General features: G+C 45.5%; 1 protein-coding gene across 2 annotated transcripts in view; it reads right to left on the bottom strand.

Moving 5' to 3' along the window:
• The window catches only part of gfra2b (GDNF family receptor alpha 2b), an 82,889-nt gene that overhangs the window by 46,030 nt on the left and 15,441 nt on the right, over nt 1-21,418 (bottom strand). For both annotated transcript variants that reach the window (XM_056404079.1, XM_056404078.1), the window contains one exon: nt 5,942-6,019. In XM_056404079.1, the coding sequence (XP_056260054.1) occupies nt 5,942-6,019 (78 nt within the window). The remainder of the gene's footprint in view (nt 1-5,941; nt 6,020-21,418) is intronic.

The raw sequence follows: 21,418 nt of genomic DNA, 5'->3' as shown, positions 1-21,418 counted from the left end.
GAAGCCTCGGTCAAACTGGAGCCAATAAAAGCAGCTGAATCCCTGTGATCACTTCCTGTTTGCTCGTCTGTCACTGAATCACTGTGATACTGAAGGAAAATTAAAAACATGAGGATTGTGAATGAAGTTCTGCAACGATAACGAGCCTCTTTTTTCTAGCTTTTGTTCTTGGTTCTCAGATTTTAATCGTGTTTTCTGAATTATTAAATCATTTACTTCCCACCTCCACCTGAACCCTGTCCACACCTTTCCTTTGATCTATGTCATATCCATGTGATCTGCATGTCATATTTCCACCACCGTCCTCCTTGTGTCATGAACGTGGCCCGTTCTAAACCTCGCACCACCTCTGCTCCACCAGCTTCTTATGATGTTGATCTTCCTGTTTCTACATTACAGTTCTTTTATTTACAAGATGCTTTTCAAAGCTATTTTCAAAGACGTTTGCAGATGGAGATTTATTTACCCAGAGAGTCATCTAGTCTTCATCTTCTGAAGCAACTCACTGGCAATTTCTTTAATAATTCATTTAGATACAGTTTTTTTTCTCATTTTGTTAGAATGAAATCGACATTTTTGCAGCAGATCAAATGTTTGCAAGAAATTCTTTTATAATTTTGATATTGTGAATACTGATTGATACGACTTCTCCCTGTAGACATGAACTAAAACGTCTGTTTAACTTGTGAGAACGTCCATGATTTCCACCGGTCGGTTTCCTATAAGAAAGAAACATAATTGCAGAATGAAGCAGAATCTGCATTGAAGATGGATCATGTAGCACCAGGCTAATCCTAATCCAAGTGCTAATCCAAATCCTAATCCCAGTGCTAATCCTAATCTAACCCATTAAAGTCAGAGTCAAATAGCTTTTGTCAGAGTTTTTTTCTTTTTTTTTTACTTCGCAGGAAAGTGTCTCGGAGAATAATCAGCGGTAAACAAAGGCCGAGGTTCGGTGCTGCCCTCTTGTGGCAGCAGCTGGTTGTTGTCTCTAGATGCTAGCTTTACTAGCAGCTGTTGTATCTTTATTTTCTGTCATTTTTGGGGCGTGGCTGTGTTTCGTTGACAGAAGGCTGGATGTTAGCACATTGAAGATAATCCTGGGATCTGTGACGAGAGACCAGCTGCAGCGACCGACGGCTTGTTTCTCGTTTTTCATCAATTGAAATTAAAAATCTAAAACTTTTCTCAAATTTTGTTTCCAGATGTGTTTGAATCTGTCAGTGAGCCAAGATCATCATCATCCACCTCACAGGTGTGACATATAAGATGCTGATTACGCAACATAATTATGTCACTATAAAAGTCCACTTTAAAATGTGCAGTTTTATTTTGAAAAACCACATTTATCGTATTGTCTGTTTCCGGTATGAAACGCTGTCATGTTACTGCTCTGGAACCTTGTTTAGTCAATAAAAATAAAAAAGTCACATCAGACTTGTGTTTCCAGCCGGACGCGGACCTCCCCCACCACGCCTAGCGCCTCGCTGTGGGAGAACATGATGCAAGTTTAACGCCACATATCTCGAACTGAACGTCACTGTCGTCTGTTTTATCAAAGGATTTCCAGACATCACCTTCCCTGGTCACGGCGGCCATGGTGCACGCAACGCAATATATAAATGAATAAATTAAGTTTTATTATATTGGTGTCACGGAGTCAACGAGCTGCTGGACTCAGATCTGGTGATGGGGTGTGTGTGTGTGTGTGTGTGTGTGTGTGTGTGTGTGTGTGTGTGTGTGTGTGTGTGTGTGTGTGTGTGTGTGTGTGTGCAGTTGGAGTGACTCAGCTCTTGCTGGTGGAAGCAGCCTGACACGACCTCTTGTTTACACCAGATTGTGACTCCACCATCTGCGACATTTCTTCCATCTTCCTCTGCAGCTTCAGATCTGTGCTGACAGCTGACGGGAGGGAGGGGGGGGGGGGGGGGGGGGTGATGGTCTGATGTTTGGTCTGAACAACATCTGAATCTCTTCTCCACGTCCACACCAACTCACGCAGCTGCTGCCACATGATTGGTTGCATTAACCAGCAGCTCGACCTGATGAAGAGGCCACTCAGTGTTTCAGTTAAAAGTCACTGAGACGCTGAAGACACATGTTCTGTCTCCACCCGGTCCTAACCACACAAACACACACACACACACACACACACACACACACACACACACACACACACACTCTGATGAAGCTGTGTCAGTAGGAAGCGTCTTACTGTCCTCTCCCCTGTGGATAGATTATCTTCTCTGCTTTCTGCTTTTCCATCCTCTTTTCTTCTTTTCTGGTCTTGTCTCCTCTTCTCCTCCTTCCTCTCTATTCTTCTTCTCCTCTTCTCCTGTCTCCTCATCACCTTCCTTCCTTCCTTCTCCTCTAGTTTTCCCCTTCTCTCCTCTCCTTTCTTTTCCTTGTTTCCTCTCCTCTTGTTTCCTCTCCTCTCCTCTTGTTTCCTCTCCTCTTGTTTCCTCTCGTTTCCTCTCCTCTCCTCTTGTTTCCTCTCCTCTCCTCTTGTTTCCTCTCCTCTTGTTTCCTCTCCTCTTGTTTCCTCTCTTGTTTCCTCTCCTCTTGTTTCCTCTCCTCTTGTTTCCTCTCCTCGTTTCCTCTCCTCTCCTCTTGTTTCCTCTCCTCTCCTCTTGTTTCCTCTCCTCTTGTTTCCTCTCCTCTCCTCTTGTTTCCTCTCCTCTTGTTTCCTCTCCTCTCCTCTTGTTTCCTCTCCTCTTGTTTCCTCTCCTCTTGTTTCCTCTCCTCTTGTTTCCTCTCCTCTCCTCTTGTTTCCTCTCCTCTTGTTTCCTCTCCTCTTGTTTCCTCTCCTCTCCTCTTGTTTCCTCTCCTCTTGTTTCCTCTCCTCTTGTTTCCTCTCTCTGTCTGATGGAGCTTTAAACTGATGAAGACTGAGACGAGAGACGAGGAAGAGGAGTCGTTTATTTAGAGTGGAGTGTCCTCTACTGAAGAACCACCTCTAACAAATCCAAAATGCTTGATCAGGTCGCCATGGTTACTGAATTCATCCAAAATTGACCCAGAATCCAAAAGTGAATTAGATGCAAAAGCAGATTGTTTTCTAAACACCGTCACCTTCAGCTTCCACCTGCCGAGATTGAAGCTCCGTGATTGGCTGTTTGTTAGTGAAATGCACCCTGGGAGTCGTAGTTGTGTCTAGCAGCTTTGACAAAATGACTTTGGAGAGGTGGCGTTGCTCAGCGACAGCAGCTGATTGGACACGTGGTCAGTCTCTGTGTGTAACACGTGACGTTGTATTAACGACCTCAGTAAAGCTTCGCCACAACAGACATCACCGTCACACTGGCTTCATATTGTCCTCTCACACATTGTTATTGTAAAACACAGAAAGTCTCAGTCCTGGTTAAATGTCACAGTCTGGATTTCAGCAGGTCACATGACTCTAATTACCACAGCTCTCATTGGTTTACACACGTTGTGTCTCTCAGTGATAAGTTCAATGTTTCCACTGCTCACAGACTTTCAAGTCTGTAAACAGTTAACTACTTTTGGAAGCCGCTTTGCACACACACACACACACACACACACACACCACACACACACACACACACACACACACACACACACACACACACACACACACACACACACACACACACACACACACACATCTATATTCACAAACACTCTGTCACGCCTAGCCTTTCCCTCCAATCAATTTGCGACACTCTTGTCTGAAACATACTTTAATGTTCCAGTGCTCTTTCTTCTGCCACTGCTATTTAACACACTTCTATATTATCCTCTTATCTCCCCCTCCCTCCACAAGCCCCCCCCCCCTCCTCCCCCCCCTTCTTGTTTCGCCTTTATCTGTTCTGAGCATTCAGAGCCTCTCCGACTCTGGATCTTCATCTCATGCTTTCAGATTGCAGTAGACAGGTGATTTGAGAGACGCTGCAAAGGCTTTAACAAACAGCACTGCAGAGAAACCACCATGCACGATAACACACACACACACACACACACACACACACACACACACACACACACACACACACACACACGCGTCCAGCCCTGCCATGACTCATGTACATGTGTGAGCATACGTGTGGAGATTGATGTCATGTTTTCTGACAGAGTTATAGCTCAGATATTGGAAATAATTTAAATGTTTCACACCACCTGCACTGCCACACTCTCTGCATGTGTGTGTGTGTGTGTGTGTGTGTGTGTGTGAGAGAGAGATATGGAGAGAGAAAGAGAGAGAGAGAGAGAAAGTGCTTTTGAAGTTGCATTGGTTGCAGCTCTCCTGCTTTGACCATGTTTGTACTTGTGTTGTGTTAATCTGAGAGAGCAGAACCCAATTTACAGAGCTGCGAGTCTATTTCACAGCTGTTTGACCACGCACACACACACACACACACACACACACACACACACACACACACACACACACACACACACACAGAAAGTGTAAATGACGATGTATTGCTCGGGGCTTCTGACATTTAAACACTCCTCAGAAACATGTGTGAAGCCGACACAGGACACAGTCAGAGAAAGAGTGTGTGTGTGTGTGTGTGTATGTGTGTGTGCGTGTGTGTGTGTGTGTGTGTTGTTGTTGTTGCGGCAGGTCTAATGTGGTATGACCAATCAGAGCGCTGCGGATGGAAAGATGGAGAGAGAGGACGAGACAGGTGAAGGAGTGAAACGCAGTGAAGCATCTTTAGGTTCAATCGATGCATCAGTGTGTGTGTGTGTGTGTGTGTGTGTGTGATTCTTCCAGAGGAAAATAAACTTTAAATTAATAATTATAATTATAAGAAACAGGTTCATTAATGTAACTGTTGTATAATTGATCTGTGAAACATCAATAACTGATCTATTAACCAGGAAGATCTAACTGCCTTTTAGTCTCTGGGTCAAACTCTACAAACACTGGATCCTACATTTCCCATGATGCAACTCCACTGTGTCACCGCAGTAGAACCTCCTCCCTCCCAGTGTGTAACACAATGTATATGGAAGTTAAATTGTTGTTTCTGTAGTTCTATCGTTTGTTTATTTTGTTTTTGTTTCTTTTCTAATATTTGTGTTTATTCAGTCATTTTTCCTTTAGTTTTTCTTTCTGTTGTAAAAATGTTTGAGTCGTGAAAATATCATTAAATCAACAACGACTCCTGAACAACCATCAACCCTCTGATACGACCCGCAGCAGTGTGGACCTTGATGGTTACAACAACAACAACAACAACAACAACAACAACAACAACACTCATGGATGATAGAAACAACACGGGAATCGAACACACGGCTCTCCCGTGTCACATCCACCTCCTCCTCCTGACGTGGGCTCTGTCTCTCTTCACACTACGTCACCGACACTTTTCCCTTCGCTTCCTGTCATCATCACTACGACCACTAGATGTCGCCTAGCAACAAAACCTGACTATGATGTCATAACAACCTGCCACAAAACAACATTACACAGCTGTTTCCAGGGGTTCATTTAACAGCCGACAAACATGCGCACATTTCTATATTTGTGACGAGCCAATAATATAATAGAGGCCGGGACCATGTGACTTCCAGGCCTCGACTGTTTAATGGAGAAATGAAGAAGGTTATCCCTCTGCCCTTTAAATGATGAGGAGCGTGTTGTGGCACATACGAATTCCTGAAAGAAAATAGGTTTTCATGAAAGAGTTGCTTCACACGGCAGCTCACACACACACACACACACACACACACAGAGCTGTAATCACAAAGACACACATTCATTCACAGATGGAGCGGGCCGAGCGGCGGAGGGAGAGCCGTTCAGTTCATCTTAATCAGCAGGGGAACCCCCCCCCCCCCCCCCAACACAGCCCACAGACGCTCACTCCCTGCTGCTGCAACCTTGATAAGTGTGTGTCAGTCTTCTGTAAACGTAAACACACACACACACACACACACACACACACACAGAGAAACACTTTACCTGAGATGATGGACGCGTGTCGGTATTCCTCTGAGAAATGGATCGGCTCGTACGGAGACGTCTCATAAAACTCTTCCCCTGAAATACAACAGAAGACACAAGTGTTCAGCCAGTACACACACACACACACACGCACGCACGCACGCACGCACACGCACACACACACACACACACACACACACACACACAGCAGCAGCTTTGTCTGTGCTGCCAGGTACACACCATCTGGCTCCACCTGGAAACTACCTTCAAAGTCAAATTGTCCGTGCTGCCGTGTAAAGAGCTTCCAGCAGCAGGAATCCATTTTATTTCACTTTCCAAAAACACGTCGAGAGCTGCAGGGAAATTATCAGAGTGGAGCTGAATCTTATTTTCATTATTTTATATTTCACAGTTTTGCTTTAATTTTCTGGAAACCTCCAGTTTCCATCAGCTGCAGCGTCTCGACCCCGGAACACAGCGACATAAAGCAGAAGAAGAAGAAGAAGAAGGAGGTTACAGAGCTTCTTCCTGTTGTCTTCACACCGACAACACACCGTATTAGCTTCAGTGTGACGCCACTGTCTGATGACATCATCACCTCTGAGCTACGTCACCAATTCACCTCATCAAATCCAGAAAGTGTTTAAGTTTTCTTCAGCTGTCTGAACATCCGTGTGTTCACCGCTAACAGCTGATTCAGCTCGTTTCTAATCAGGACAATTTACAAACGGCTCTGTCCAACATTTACACTCTGTTGATATTTTAAAGTGAATCTATGTAATATGTTACAGTGCAGAAATGAGCGGGAAACCAAAAACGAATTAGTGTTAACGTGTTTCATTTAACCTTCGTATCGTCTTCCTGTCGACACAAGACTTTTGTTTCTGTTTGACCTTTAATAAAACATCAAGTATGAAATTATTACCCAATAACTTCATTCCAACTTTTTTTTAATGGTCAATCAACCTCATTTACATGAAAATACACTTCGATTCAGAGTAAAAGGAAAGAAGCAGAAATGATTTGGACCGAGTGACAATCAGAGGAACGTGTTGATGGATCGTCTCTGACACAGATTATGAGTCAGAGTTTAGTCAGATGCTGTTTTGTAGACGACCACAGATGATATGAATTTGAATAAAACACCCAAAATTGAATGTAAATCATGATCATTAATTATATTTGCAGAAAGTGCAGTAAGGAAAAATCCATGTTATTTTCAGGCCTGAAAGAAAACCAGATTTCTGAAACAAAAACATTTGAGAAAGAGTCGAATTTGACCCGAGGACGACAGGAGAGTTTATTATCACACATCTGTACTATTCTATTTATTCTACATTTCGCTTGTTTTGCAAACCACAAGCTGATGTGTATGAGAAGCAGCTACAATAAGACACACAGTAGAAATCAGGGCTGAGTTAAAGTGGAAAGAGCGTTCTCTGTTTCCTGACCAGAGCAGTCATGTGATGCGACAACAAAAACAACAGTGGCAAATCTTTCACAGTCTCCACTGTGATCTCAAAAGATTTCCAGCGTGATCACTCAGAGGAATTAGTCTCTTAAACAGGAAGAGCGTGAGGCGCGGCTCTCCTCGCTCCTCGCGTCGTCTGAGCTTCAGCCACTGAAGGTTTGTGTGTGAAGGAAACACCGACGCTCCTCGGCCACAAACAAAAGCATCACTGGGAGGGAAACAGTCACCATTCAATGAGTTCACACACACACACACACACACACACACAGCCATTTTGTTTTCAGGTTGTCCGTCTCAGTCTCACCTTGACAGAACTTCTTCAGGTCTGACAGATTCACTACGTCCACGAGGATGGGAGGGACGGACGGACAACCTGAGAACAAAATGGCTGCCGCTCTGACTGTCGCCGGTGCGGAGGAATGAAAACACACGGACATCTACTACTTCCTCCTTATCAGTCCCTGAGACCCCCCCCACACTCGGACTTGTGCTGCTTCTGGGGAGCAGAGTCAAAGACATGGTCTGTCTTTCCCTCCGTCCGTCCTGCAGATTAAACTCGTCCTCTCATCGTGTCTGTCAGCTGCTGCAGCCACGAGACAAACAACACCAGGAGAAGGCTAAATGTCACTTCAGGACAATCCTGCAACAGAAGGAGACAGCGGGGGGGGGGGGGGACTGTTTACTGTTAAACAGTCACCCAGAGGCTTCAGACCAGCCACACACCTGAGGCTGTGACAGGTACAGTGGGACTGACGGTAGTGACTCATCGTCTGTCTTCACTCCTTCACACAGAGACATGCAGCCTGTCCAACATGCCCCCCCCCCCCCCCCCCCCCCCCGAACTGATGTGTTCAGTGTTTGTTTGGAGAATGTAAAACTTTTATTTTGATACTCCTGGTTTCTGTTTTCCTGTTTCCTGATAAAATCTGACGTTTGGTTTTCCCTGAAGGACAGGACAAGGTGGGAATGATGGGACAAGGTGGGAATGATGGGACAAGACGGGAATGATGGGACGAGGTGGGAATGATGGGACGAGGTGGGAATGATGGGACAAGGTGGGAATGATGGGACAAGATGGGAATGATGGGACAAGGTGGGAATGATGGGACAAGGTGGGAATGATGGGACAAGATGGGAATGATGGGACGAGGCGAGACAGGACGGGACACTAGTTCACGTTTCCTCTTTACCCAGCTTCTCTCAGTCTGTGTCTTCAGCACCTGTCGGTCACATGACCACAGCTCCAGTGAAGACACATGACACACCAACGGTTCTGTCATCAGTTACATGTGGCAGCTGTTCAGAGTCTGTCCTCTGAGGACGCAGCTGCTTCACACACCTGGTGACGTTCTTCACCTGCAGCCGTCTGAACGCGGCGAATACTAAATGTGGCGTTGGAGCACGAGCTTAGCATCGCCTCAACAGCAGCTGATCAAAGAGCTTGTTTTCTTTTTTACCTTTAACAGGACATGGACTGAGGATTACGGCAGATTGCTCCCAACAGCCAACACTTCCTTTATCCTGCAGGTAAACACTCAGCAGAGAGGAGCTTATTCACGCTGCATTCACAGGCGGCGTGACATTTTCACTGGCATCTCCGGGAACACGCTGCGCCGTGCCAGCATCTCCAAACTAACAACTTCTGCTCATTTGGTGTCTTGTCTTTAATCTTAGCGCCACACATTCGCGTGCCAAAAGAAAAAAAAAAGTCTACTGCTGATTTACTCCGTTTCAACACGGCCTTAAAATTTCTCTGCAGTCTCTCCCTCGCCACCCGTGAGCATTTGTCTGGCATTTAGCGGCGCCGCTCCCTCCCGCCGCTCCTCTGGCACGACTCCCGCCTATAGTTAGAGAGCTGAGATCATCGTGTCCCAGAGAGTTTCGACTCATTTACTGTTACAGAGTGAAATAACACTATAACACCAGAGATAAACAAGGCGAGCGGAGCGACACATAAACGCATCACCGGAGGAGCAGCACGCCGCTCCTGCGTTACACCTGAAGCGTTCACACTGACACACACCTCCTGCATGTGACGGAGCAGCTGCTGAGTCTGTGAGGAGGACAGATGTGTGGACTCCTCCACAGGAAGGATTTCTGATCAGGGTTTTTAAGTAGGAAGCTCTCTAAATAAACGCTGGATGTGAAGCAGACTGGGGTAATGTCCACAGATTGGTGCTGAGGGGAGATGAAAGGAATACTAAAGACAGGCAGAGGTGTTGGTGGAAAGTGGCGCTCTCTGTCTGCAATTACTGGCAGCGGCTGCATCTGGAGGAGCTGCTCCCTGCATCTTTATCACAAGGAGACGCAGCGGAGGAGACGCAGAGGAGGAGACGCAGCAGAGACGCAGAGGAGGAGACGCAGCAGAGACGCAGCGGAGGAGACGCAGAGGAGGAGACGCAGAGGAGGAGACGCAGAGGAGGAGACGCAGCAGAGACGCAGAGGAGGAGACGCAGAGGAGGAGACGCAGCAGAGACGCAGAGGAGGAGACGCAGAGGAGGAGACGCAGCAGAGACGCAGAGGAGGAGACGCAGAGGAGGAGACGCAGAGGAGGAGACGCAGCGGAGGAGACGCAGAGGAGGAGACGCAGAGGAGGAGACGCAGCAGAGACGCAGAGGAGGAGACGCAGCAGAGACGCAGAGGAGGAGACGCAGCGGAGGAGACGCAGAGGAGGAGACGCAGCAGAGACGCAGAAGAGGAGACGCAGAGGAGGAGACGCAGCAGAGACGCAGAAGAGGAGACGCAGAGGAGGAGACGCAGCAGAGATGCAGAAGAGGAGAGTTGCTGCACCTCCCATCAAACCCGCCACAGCTCCCACCACATCCTGCTCTGTGTGGGGAGGAGGGAGGGTCGGGGTGGTGGATGGATGGAGGTTTGTTCTCCTGACCTCCACCAGAACAAACCAGTCTATGCCGAACATTAACCACACTGTTCCTGGTTTCCACCTGGTTTCCATCTGGTAACCAGGTGGTAACCAGGTGGTAACCAGGTGTAACCAGGTGGAAACCAGGTGGTAACCAGGTGGTAACCAGGTGGTAACCAGGTGGTAACCAGGTGTAACCAGGTGGAAACCAGGTGGTAACCAGGTGGTAACCAGGTGGTAACCAGGTGTAACCAAGTTGTTCATTAATGATGAGACAGAAGGTGATAAACGTCTGTGCAGCTTGAGAGATGAAGACTGAGACATTTTTCTGTCCTCACAGATATTGGTCAGGACTCTGGGACAGTCCTGGACAAACCGGGACGTCTCTTCACAGGACAAACAACCTACAGACACACTGAATTATTCTTCAGCTCTTTCTGCTGAGTCACATGATTTCCTCACGACCCAGTAACATATGATCTGTGGTCGTCATTGGAAACCACAGATTTACAGTAACGGGGACACGAGAGACGCCGCTGTCAAGTTTTCAAACGTCTTTAACGGCCGGAAGAACGAAGAAATGTTTGTCTTTTATGTGACAAACAAAGAGGCGTTAAAAAAAATGTATATGTAAATAATGAGATCATCAGAAGGAGACAGTGTGATGTCATGGAGCGATGACATCATCTCAGAATATTTGAATGTCCTGCTCAGTCACACGTTTAATAACAGAACGTCACTGTTTCTGCTGATGGTTAATTATCACATGTTCTCCAGTGATGAGCCACCTGTGTGTGTGTGTGTGTGTGTGTGTGTGTGTGTGTGTGTGTGTGTGTTAGCGTACAGGTGATCCAGCCTGAGGGGTGTGAGGCAGCAGTGATAATCAACAAGGGAGATGTTTATGTATGAAGCTATAACAGTGATTTCACCTGCAGGCCCGCACACACACACACACACACACACACACACACACACACACACGCACACACACCTGGCAGTTCACTGATCAGGTGGGAGAACATTATGAATAAACTTGCTGGGGGGCGTCTTTATTGACTCGTGTAAAGAGAATTTACAGAACAATGTTCGAGGCGGATGGAAACAGGAAGTGTGAAGAACCACCATCGTCCCACCTCACCTCTCTCACCTTCACAACATCTGAGCCAGTGTCTGACAGAGGAGGAGGAGCATTCACATCCTCAGGTAAGACTACGAACACATGAGAAGAGTCCAGGAAGATCTCCTTCTATCAACAGTAACGCTGATCAATGAGCCAAGACTTCAGATCAGAGGCCGACACCAGAACAGGAAACTGATCTTTGACGGTTCTGATCCCTGAGATAATGAAAACCTGTTCACGTCCAGTGCTGAGGGTTTCTGCGTGGCGGGTGGGGGTGGGCCGTGCAACACTTTGGTAACCGTCACTGGTGTCACGCTCTGCCGCCACATGGATTTTGCAGTTTTGTCATCGCAGGTAAAAGGCTGAACGTGATGCATGCTGGTTACAGCTTACAACCTGAACAACCATCAACCCTCCGATACGACCCAGAGGAGCGTCGCCTGAAGTAGCTCCTCCTACTGCAGCGGGCCTACCACACCTTGGTTGCCATGGCTACAATAATAAAGACACAGACTGTACTGACAGTGGTGTACCTAACTTCATCACCATGGTTACGGTCATGTTTTGGTTAGCTCTAGAAAAGATGGCGGTTTGGGTTCAAATAAGTAACTTCCTAAACATTAGACGATCTCTGTTGTCATGGTTACAATAACAATGAACGCTCATGGATGATAGAAACAACATGGGAATTGAACACACGGCTCTCCTGTGGCACATTCATCCACCACCTCCTCCTCCTGACGTACACTCTCTTTATTCTACGTCACCGACACGTTTCCTTTTCGTTTTCGCTGTCATCATCACTACGAGCACCAGATGTCGCCTAGCAACAGAACCTAACTATGATGTCATAACAAGCTGCTGCACAGACGACCTGCGGGCTCGTCTCTCACAGGACAATCCTGTCCGACGTTAAAACTTCACAGATCAAGGCGGCTGCACCAATGAGAACCCTCTCTGATGACAGCACTCTGTCCTGATTGGCTGAGAGCTTCACTGACACATGACGTGTTCTACGTTTTTACTCCAGGAACCCGGTTGATGGTCGACGCACTTTATCTGTCCTCCCTCTAACGCGAGGCTGTGGTTTTCATTTCCAGCTGTGAAACACTCGCTGGTGTTTGTAAAGGAAGCGACGAGCTCACACTGAGGGAGTCGGCTCTGCAGCAGGCGGCAGTTTAAACAACGGAGAGTCGTATTGATCCTGTTTGACAGTCGCAGTTTCTGCATGAATGAATGAATCATAACAGAGTGAAGGACAGTTGGTTCTACTCCTCAACTCTGTCTGAACTGTGAGTTTGTCAGGCTGATGATCCACAGACCAGGATCTGGTTCTCAGGGTTCAGGACTTCCTTCATGTAAAAGGTGACGTCTCTCGGTTTCTTTAAAGATGTTGATTAGATAACGTGATTCCCACTTTGTGTATTTGTGGTTTGTCGGATCATAAATGATGTAAATAATAAAACAAGGTGAAGTTACTTACTGAGTCTGAATCACAGGAACCTACAGACTGAACCTCAGTTCTTCTCTTAAATCAGTATTAATAATAAAGTTAATGTTCAATCAATAAAAAGGTGAATTACAGGTCTGTGAGGGGGCGTGAACTCTGACCTCCAACATGTCAGACATGCTCCGCCCTGACCTCCACACCCTTCACCTGCTCTCACCTACATAAAGGACACATTTCATTAAAGCTGAAACACACAGTGCAACCATTACAACATGTAACACACACACACACACACACACACACACACTGACACACACACACACACACACACACACAGACACACACACACACACACACAGACACACACACAGACACACACACAGACAGACACACACAGACACACACACACACACACACACACACACATACAGACACACACACACTCACACTCACACAGACACACACACACACACATACAGACACACACACAGACAGACACACAGACACACACACACAGACAGACACACACACACACACACACACACACTGACACACACACAGACACACACACAGACACACACACAGACACACAGACACACACACACACACACACTGACACACACACACACACACACAGACACACACACACACACAGACACACACACACACACACACACACAGACACACACACACACGTTAACAGACTGATGACAGGGTGTGGAAACAAACGCTGTGCTGCACTGCGTCTTCTGCACGAGTCAGAGCTGCATACGTGCAGTTTGCCTGCTCGCATGTAAAACAGTGTGTGTGTGTGTGTGTGTCTGTGTGTCAAGGTGTGTGAAATAAGCTGAATTTGAAAAAACACAAAGTGCTTAGTTGCACTCCTCCCTGGTGCTCCTCTCAGCTTTCACTGCCCCCTTTTAATTATTACTGACAGGGGAGAGGAGAGTGTGCCCCCCCCCCCCCCCCCCCCCCCCCCAAAACATCCTGCAGCTGCCATCTTCACCACACCTCTTCTTCTTCTTCTATCCTGTCGTGACTGTGGTTTATATGTTCTCCCTGTCCTCTCCTCCAGTTTAAACGACGTAGACGATGAATTACTTTAAAACCGATGGAAAGCTGAACTGTCACTGACCCTTCACTGGTTCCTTCGTTACTCTTGGGAACGTGTCGTTCCTTTTCAGAAGCAGTTTAAATGTGTCAGAGTCAACATCATCATTCATCGCGCTCAAAACAATAGTTTCTCTCAGAAGTCGACAAAAGCAGCTTCTAGTTTCTGTCAACTTTGCTGAAACGGTCGCTCGTTATTTAAGCAAACGTTCATGATGGAGACATACGTGACATGACAGCATCAAGTCCTCCCCCCTACAGAACCTTACAGCTCCCTGAACCCGTGAGACGACCCCCAGGAGCGTCTCCTGACCTGGGGGTGGGCGATATGACAATATTAGATCATGACTGATTAAAATGTCTCGATGATCTGCCTTTACAGAGACATCGTTAGTATCGTGAGTCCTTCTGTGGTCGCAGCTCTATGGTCACACGCATCCACAATGACGGGTCATAACAGCTAGCTGCTGCTTCTAGATCAGTCACACAGTATGTCCGTCACTTTAACTTCTTCCCCTCCGTCTTTTAACACCTCATCTGGCCCGGTCACGGCCCAGTAGCCGGTTCTGAACGTGTTCTGACTGAGTAAACGCTTAAACGTTTGTCAATATAAACAGACGTCATGACGTGTTCTCTCCGTAGGAGCTTGTAAATCGACGTCTCAACCTGACCAATCAGAGCAAACTAGGGGGGTGGGCACTTCAGAGCGAAGGCCAATAGGCTTTGAGAGGCGTTACAACAGCATGGTCTAAAGAAACAACGCTGACTGTCAGTACGATCAGTGATGTAACTGCTCATGTGACCAGGATGAGGGTCAGAGGTCAGACACAAACACCTTCACGTTCAGCTCTGCACCTGCAGCTGCTCCACACAGGTGGAGAGACCTGGTGCAGGAACCATCAGCTCCGCTCTCCGGCTCCACCTCCACCTCCAACACCTGCAGTCCGTCCGCCTCCAGCTGCTGCGTGTTAACAGACAGAATGGCGTCCGTACGGAGACGGGAATCGAACAACACGACAGACGATCACTCAGAGACCTGCGGCGCTGGCAGAGCAGCTTCCAGGCTGCAGGACTGTAACGTTGCTGTTGCTGTGATCGACACTGCGGCACAGACTCGCTCACATATTGACACAAACACACGAGCTCAGGCGGGAACATGTTGTCAGCAGGGGGTCCGGCTCTCTACACGCTCACCAGACAACACACACGTCTTCAGTATCAGACTTATAGCAGCTCAGTATGGATCCATACAACACTGTGAATCACATCTTCACTGCTCCATATGACATTATATCTGACAACATGAAACCTGAGGCCAGAGAGACAACAGCAGTCATCATCTCAGCAGACATGGACTTTATGATGATGACACTCAGTGACGTGGTAATTTTCACCCTGACCAACGTGTTTGTGCCTCAACCACAGTGATGTCAGAGGAAATGCTTTTATTTTGGTAATAGTGATTTGTTAAAGTGATCAGATCCGATCTTACTACATGAATATAAGAATGATTATCATGATAATCATTATTATATTTGATCATTTTTGTATTGTTGATCATTATTATTATGATACTGTCTGTGTATATACGTGTTCATGTACATATGTCAATACATATCACATTATCATATTATTATTATGATTATAATATATGATGGACTCTCATTAGAATATCCCACACACACACACACACACGCACACACACATGCACACACACACGCACACACACACAATCCAATCTTCACTCCTAATCTTATTTTATATTCATGATTTCTTGTTCACCATGTTTCTGTCACTTTCTGTTCATCGTGTTTTTTCACCAATAAAAAGGAAAAATAAAAGAAAATGAAAGAAATCAGAACAGAAAACACGTGTTTGTGTTTCTGAACGTCACCTACAAAATAACAGATTCTGGTGTTTTGTCTTTTAATTTGAAGGACTAGTTATGGAAACGTCATAGTTAAGAATTGTGTGACAGTAATCAGGATGAATTCTGCTGTTAACTGGTGAAGCAGCAAACACACAACACATTCAATGATTTCAATAGAGAATAAATCAAAATTCACATTAGGAAATAAACCGAATCTTTATCCACACAAACAAAGTTTCAGCTCAGTGTTTAAGGTCAAATAAAGACGATCTGTCTAACTGTCGCTGTGTGATGTTCCTGCTGAGGCGGCTGTCAGGCTCCAGCCTTCCTGCCACAACACATCAACACAGACAAAATATTTTACTACATATTGAAGGAAACCATCTGGAAGACTCGCACTGCTCTCGATAATTAAATACATATATATAGATAGATATTGCTGGAGTCAGCAGGGTTTCCGCCGAGATCAACAAATTAAATTTAAGTTTCCTGAAACATTTTTAATACGACGCAGAGTGCAATGTAATGTGTGGGGGTGGCTCCGTGGTTTTTAAGACTTCATTCTCCAGTGCAGGTGATAGGCAACAATAAAAACACAGTGTGTATCACCCACCTGGGGGGGGGCAGGTCCTGCAGGACCCTCCCCTTCCTGCCCTCCCCCTCAGCTGCTGAAAGTGCAGAATTTATAAAGTGCAGTGGTTCAGGCACAATGACCAGTCAGTGTTTAAGTAATTGCTCGGACTAGATTGCCAAATCCTTTAAGCTAATAGATCAGGGCACTTAGTATTGACCGGAGCTATTTAGCATGCATGCTAATATGTCAGGGCTTTAAGTATTCTGTCCAGTAACCGGCCCGAGCGAGCGCCTAATCACAGAGGTGCTTAGAGTTCAGCCTGCTAAATTACACATTTAACACTGACATTGGTATTTAGCATGAAGTCAAATAAATGGCTAATTTACCAGTCTGACTAATGACTGATGTGTTTAGCATGCAGGCTAATGAGCGAGGTATTTAGCATGCGGGCTAATGAGCGAGCTGGAGGCTGATTAGTATTGCTCCGCAGAGAGACACCACTGTTCTCTGTTTACTCATCTCATTCTCAGCTGCCTGACAGATGCACACACAGAAACAGTCACCGGGAGTCTGGCGAGTGCGAGCGGAGCATGCATATGAATGTGGACAGCATGTGTTTTTAAATGCATGAGTGGGAATGTGAGAGATTGTGGAGGACGGTTCCAGAAAAACAAGAATTCAGAATCAGATCTCACACTGTCACGGCCCATTTATTCCTCTGAACTGGGAGGTTTTGATGCAGGGAAAGATTTTCTCTCCTCTGACTCCTCTGTGGATAAATGTCTGAGTGTAATTACTACTGGAAAATTCAGAGCAGGGGTTTTCAAAGTCTGACACTGGTGGACTCAAATCTCTAATTTGAGACAACAGCCTTGTGTCCATGTTGCCATGGAGTCGGTGAGTCAACAACCTGAGACAACCTTTCAGCCAAATCTTCTTTTTGCTATTGTTTACATTTATTCTTATTTATTGTTTATTCATTGTTTACAAATAGTTCCCAATAACAGCAGCTGAATCAGCTGTGATCACTTCCTGTTTGCAGCGAGCCCATGGATGAACAGACGACTGGATCACTGTGAAACAACAGGAAACCTAAACACATGAGGAAGTTCTGGGGTGATAAGAGCGTCAGTGTTTCCATGATTTCTAAGCAGATTTATAAATGTTCATTCATCCACGATTTATCCTCAGAAAGTATAAATTATACAGAATCTACAAATATGTGATTCACGTCTGTGAGTTCAGGTTTTACGAAGTCCAGAGTCCGAACGAACCTGACGCCACAGATGGGTCGTTACACAGAACCATCCGGGAAGATGATTCTCAGGCAGGACAGAGAAACACTCTCCAGGCCTGATGCCATGGATGCTAAAGCAGCATCTCTGCTAACCTCTTTAGAAGCCGCCGTTGTTTTTAACTGCCACCTAAGACACGCCCCCTGCCAACAGCTCCTCCCTCGCAGGACTCTGATTGGTCCAAACCACTGTGGTTCAGCCACAAGCTAATAGCCTCATTTGCTTTAAGAAAATACACATGACTGTTACTTGGGGGGGGGGGGGGGGGGGTCCTGGTTTTCCCTCACATTCAGAGTCACGGCAAAAACATTGTTTAATGGAGCTTTAAATGTAAAAGGCAGAAGGTTTAAAAGTGAACGTTTAACAAACCAAGTCTGAACCCTCAAACAGCCACATGAGACACACACACACACACACGCACACGCACACGCACACGCACACGCACACGCACAGCCTTATTGTTGAGTGGTCCACCTCTGTTCACACTCGTGATATTGATCATCTGGAAGCAGAGAAACTTAAGTGGCCGAATTTCCATGTTTATCGGCTCATTTTAAAAACGGCTGACTACACAAACCTTCAGGGCGGTAAACAGGCGTGTGTGTGTGTGTGTGTGTGTGTGTGTGTGTGTTTCCAGCAGCTTCACATGAGCCACACCTGGTTGAGAACACGGTAAACACGTCGTATAGTTCAGCTCTGGTTCGGGTTGTCGGAGCTGCTCAAAGTTCACAAGCTGAAACTGAAATCTCGAAATGAAAGATAAAGATGTTTTCCAGATTAAAACATTCATATGCGATAAACTCAGCAGCATTTACATTTCAAAGTGAAGTATTCAGCAGTTATTAACCCACATCTCACACACAGTAATAAGATTCAAATGCTTTACGCTTTTTCTCTGCTTCAACATGAACTCTCCATGTCCAACTGTCGATCTCCACTGTGAACCGTCAAACACACACGGAATACCTCGACAAAGCAAAGGATGATGGGTAATATGAGGAGGTTTATGTAGATGAGAAGCACCTTTATGTAATGAGCTCTCCTGGGCACAAACCGGCAGCTCATACACATATTACAGCATATATGTTATGTAAAGTAGGGCTGATGTTTGTTCACTTAAAACACACACACACAACACACACACACACACACACACACACACACACACACACACACAGTAATTACAGTGATTAGGGCTGAAATTATTCTCAGTTTCTTCTTTGGCAATGCTCAGCTGAGTATGTGTGTACTCATTAAGGATAAAGAAAACAAATCTCCTTTCCCCTCCCTCTCTCATCCTCCCATCACACACACACACACACACACCACACACACACACACACACACACACACACACACACACACACACACTTGACAGGAATAATGACTGGTTTACCCTCTATGGCTGCACAAGAATCCAATATGTTCTCTCTCATAAAACATTTCATCTTGGAGGCAGCACAGACTCATGTAGAATCAGATCAAACAGAACCGCCCCAATCCTCAATTAACATCAACAATGACCACATGTTGAGAACAGAGAGAGGGGGAGGAGGTGGGGGGTGGGGGGATGGGGGTGGGGGGGCTGAGGAGGGGAGGGAAACGAGGAGAAAACAAATGAGACTAACAGGAGACGGAGGAGAGGACAAGAGACAGGACAGTGGTAATCATCTTTTTATCTGAAGAGTATCACAACCTAACATTTGCTAAGCCCCTCCCCCTAATTTTGATTGTCCAACCATGGCTTTGCAACAATAACTAGTCACAGCAGGTGTGTCGGTGTTTGTAATTGTCCACCTGTCGACCTCATTTCCAGAGGAAAACCTCATTCAAAATCACAGACAATTTTCTAATAATTTAAATAACTTTTTCTGCTCACTAATCAGTAATTTATTTAAAGCTCCTCCAGTGTAAAGGTGTGTGTCCATGTGTAGTGTGATTATAGATCAGCTCTAGCTTCTATATTAATACTGTGAAAGTATCAAAGCCTCAGTCCACAGAGAAATGCACACAGCCTGTATTCAGAAACTGAGCCTTAAAACCAGCCGTCAGGACTTCTGGAACTTTGTGATGTCACAACGAAGCAGTCACCAAGCCCCGCCCACCTGGACCCACCATCCAAACCTTGCGGGATTTGGTTTCTCTGAGTGTTTTTACCTGAAATCTGCTTTATTTTTATTGGATCACTCAGAAAACAGTCAGCCAATAGTAGTGTTTCTCTGCTCTAATGTTAGCTGCTAATGCTAGCTGTAATGTAGCACTATTTCCAAGGACAAGAGTTAGCATATCATTAGCTTGCAACATTATTTTGTGGTTAAAAGTCACAAGCACGTCTGATGTGTGGAAGTCAGTTCTGATGCTAATGTATGAGGTAACGTTAGCATCTCTGTGCTGCTCTTAATTGGATTAGCAGTCAGACTTGCTAAGTGAGATAGCATTACCTTTGTAAAACTCACAGGTTAGCCCTCATGCTAAAGGACATCTCTGAATACTGAAGCAGAAATCAAACCTCTGTGTTGTTTAAAATTACTTTTGTAGTTACTTATCATCTCTTATAGATAAATATTTCTGCCATTTATCCACTTCACTTTTAGCTAACTAGCTAGCTTCCTCGCTAACCAGTTTTCCTGCACCCCCCCTCCCATTGGATCTGTCCCGACACACAGTGGCATCATGAATCTGACCTTATTTTGTGTTGACAGAGGTGTAAAAGGACGAGGACTGTTTTTTCTCGTCTTCAGCTCAGAGAGAAATTCAGAAAATGTAAAAGCTGCTTCTCTTCATCTCACATGATTCAAACTGTGACGCTCGGTGTTTGAACACATCACTCACAGCGTGTCCTCATCCGTCTCTGCTCGTCCTTCCATCAAGGTGCATTCACATGTGACTGAATGGGTATTAACAGCGGCAGGTTCTGATTTGTCCCGACGCGTCATGAGGAAACGTTTCAGTGAGTTGATCTGCTGATAAGTTTGTTACATGATCGACAGAAAATTAATGAGTTTAGTGAGAAAATCGACCCGATAAAGACGTTTGAACTTCAGCAGATAATCCTGAAGACTCGTCCACACAGATGTGTCGTAGTTTCAGCTGATGAAAACATCAGTGAACTCCACATACGGTATCATGGCGTGTTTATGTTTACTCTGATTAACGAGTCAATCACATTAACATAATTGGAGTTTGCTGTTTACTTGAGCTCTGCCTCTTCCATACTATTGTCTTAATGACTTTATAATTGCATTTCAATGGAAACGTGGACGATCACAGTCACAAAGTCCAGAACCGTCACCGCGAAGAGAAGCGAGCGGCGTCCGGGGGGGAGGAGTCGTCCCAGAGGACGCGTCCAGCAGCCGAGCTCCATTAGACAATGCGACGTCTGAGGAAGATGATGTCATCAACAAGATTATTACAGGGGATTCATAACTTATTACTTTTATATTTACTATTTTATTTCTATTTTTTCTTGTTTGTTCATATTCTGTAATTATTATCATTATTTATTATTAATTTTCTAAAATTATTATTATTACTTATTTCTTTGTTTTGTGATTTGTTTTCTCTTTGCTGCTCGTAGAAGGAGCGAGGAGGACTTCAGACATTTCACGTCCGTCATATAATAATTTCCAATTTTATATTGTTACTTCCTCTATGCAAGAAATAATTGATCAAAAAAAAAATAAAAATAAAAATAAAGAGGCGGAGGGTTCATCCTCTGGAGAGCAGGACTGTGGTGGAAGTG

Source organism: Seriola aureovittata, chromosome 18, assembly GCF_021018895.1.
Source record: "Seriola aureovittata isolate HTS-2021-v1 ecotype China chromosome 18, ASM2101889v1, whole genome shotgun sequence".
Lineage (NCBI taxonomy): Eukaryota > Metazoa > Chordata > Actinopteri > Carangiformes > Carangidae > Seriola > Seriola aureovittata.
This window is presented reverse-complemented; position numbering and strand designations above follow the sequence as displayed.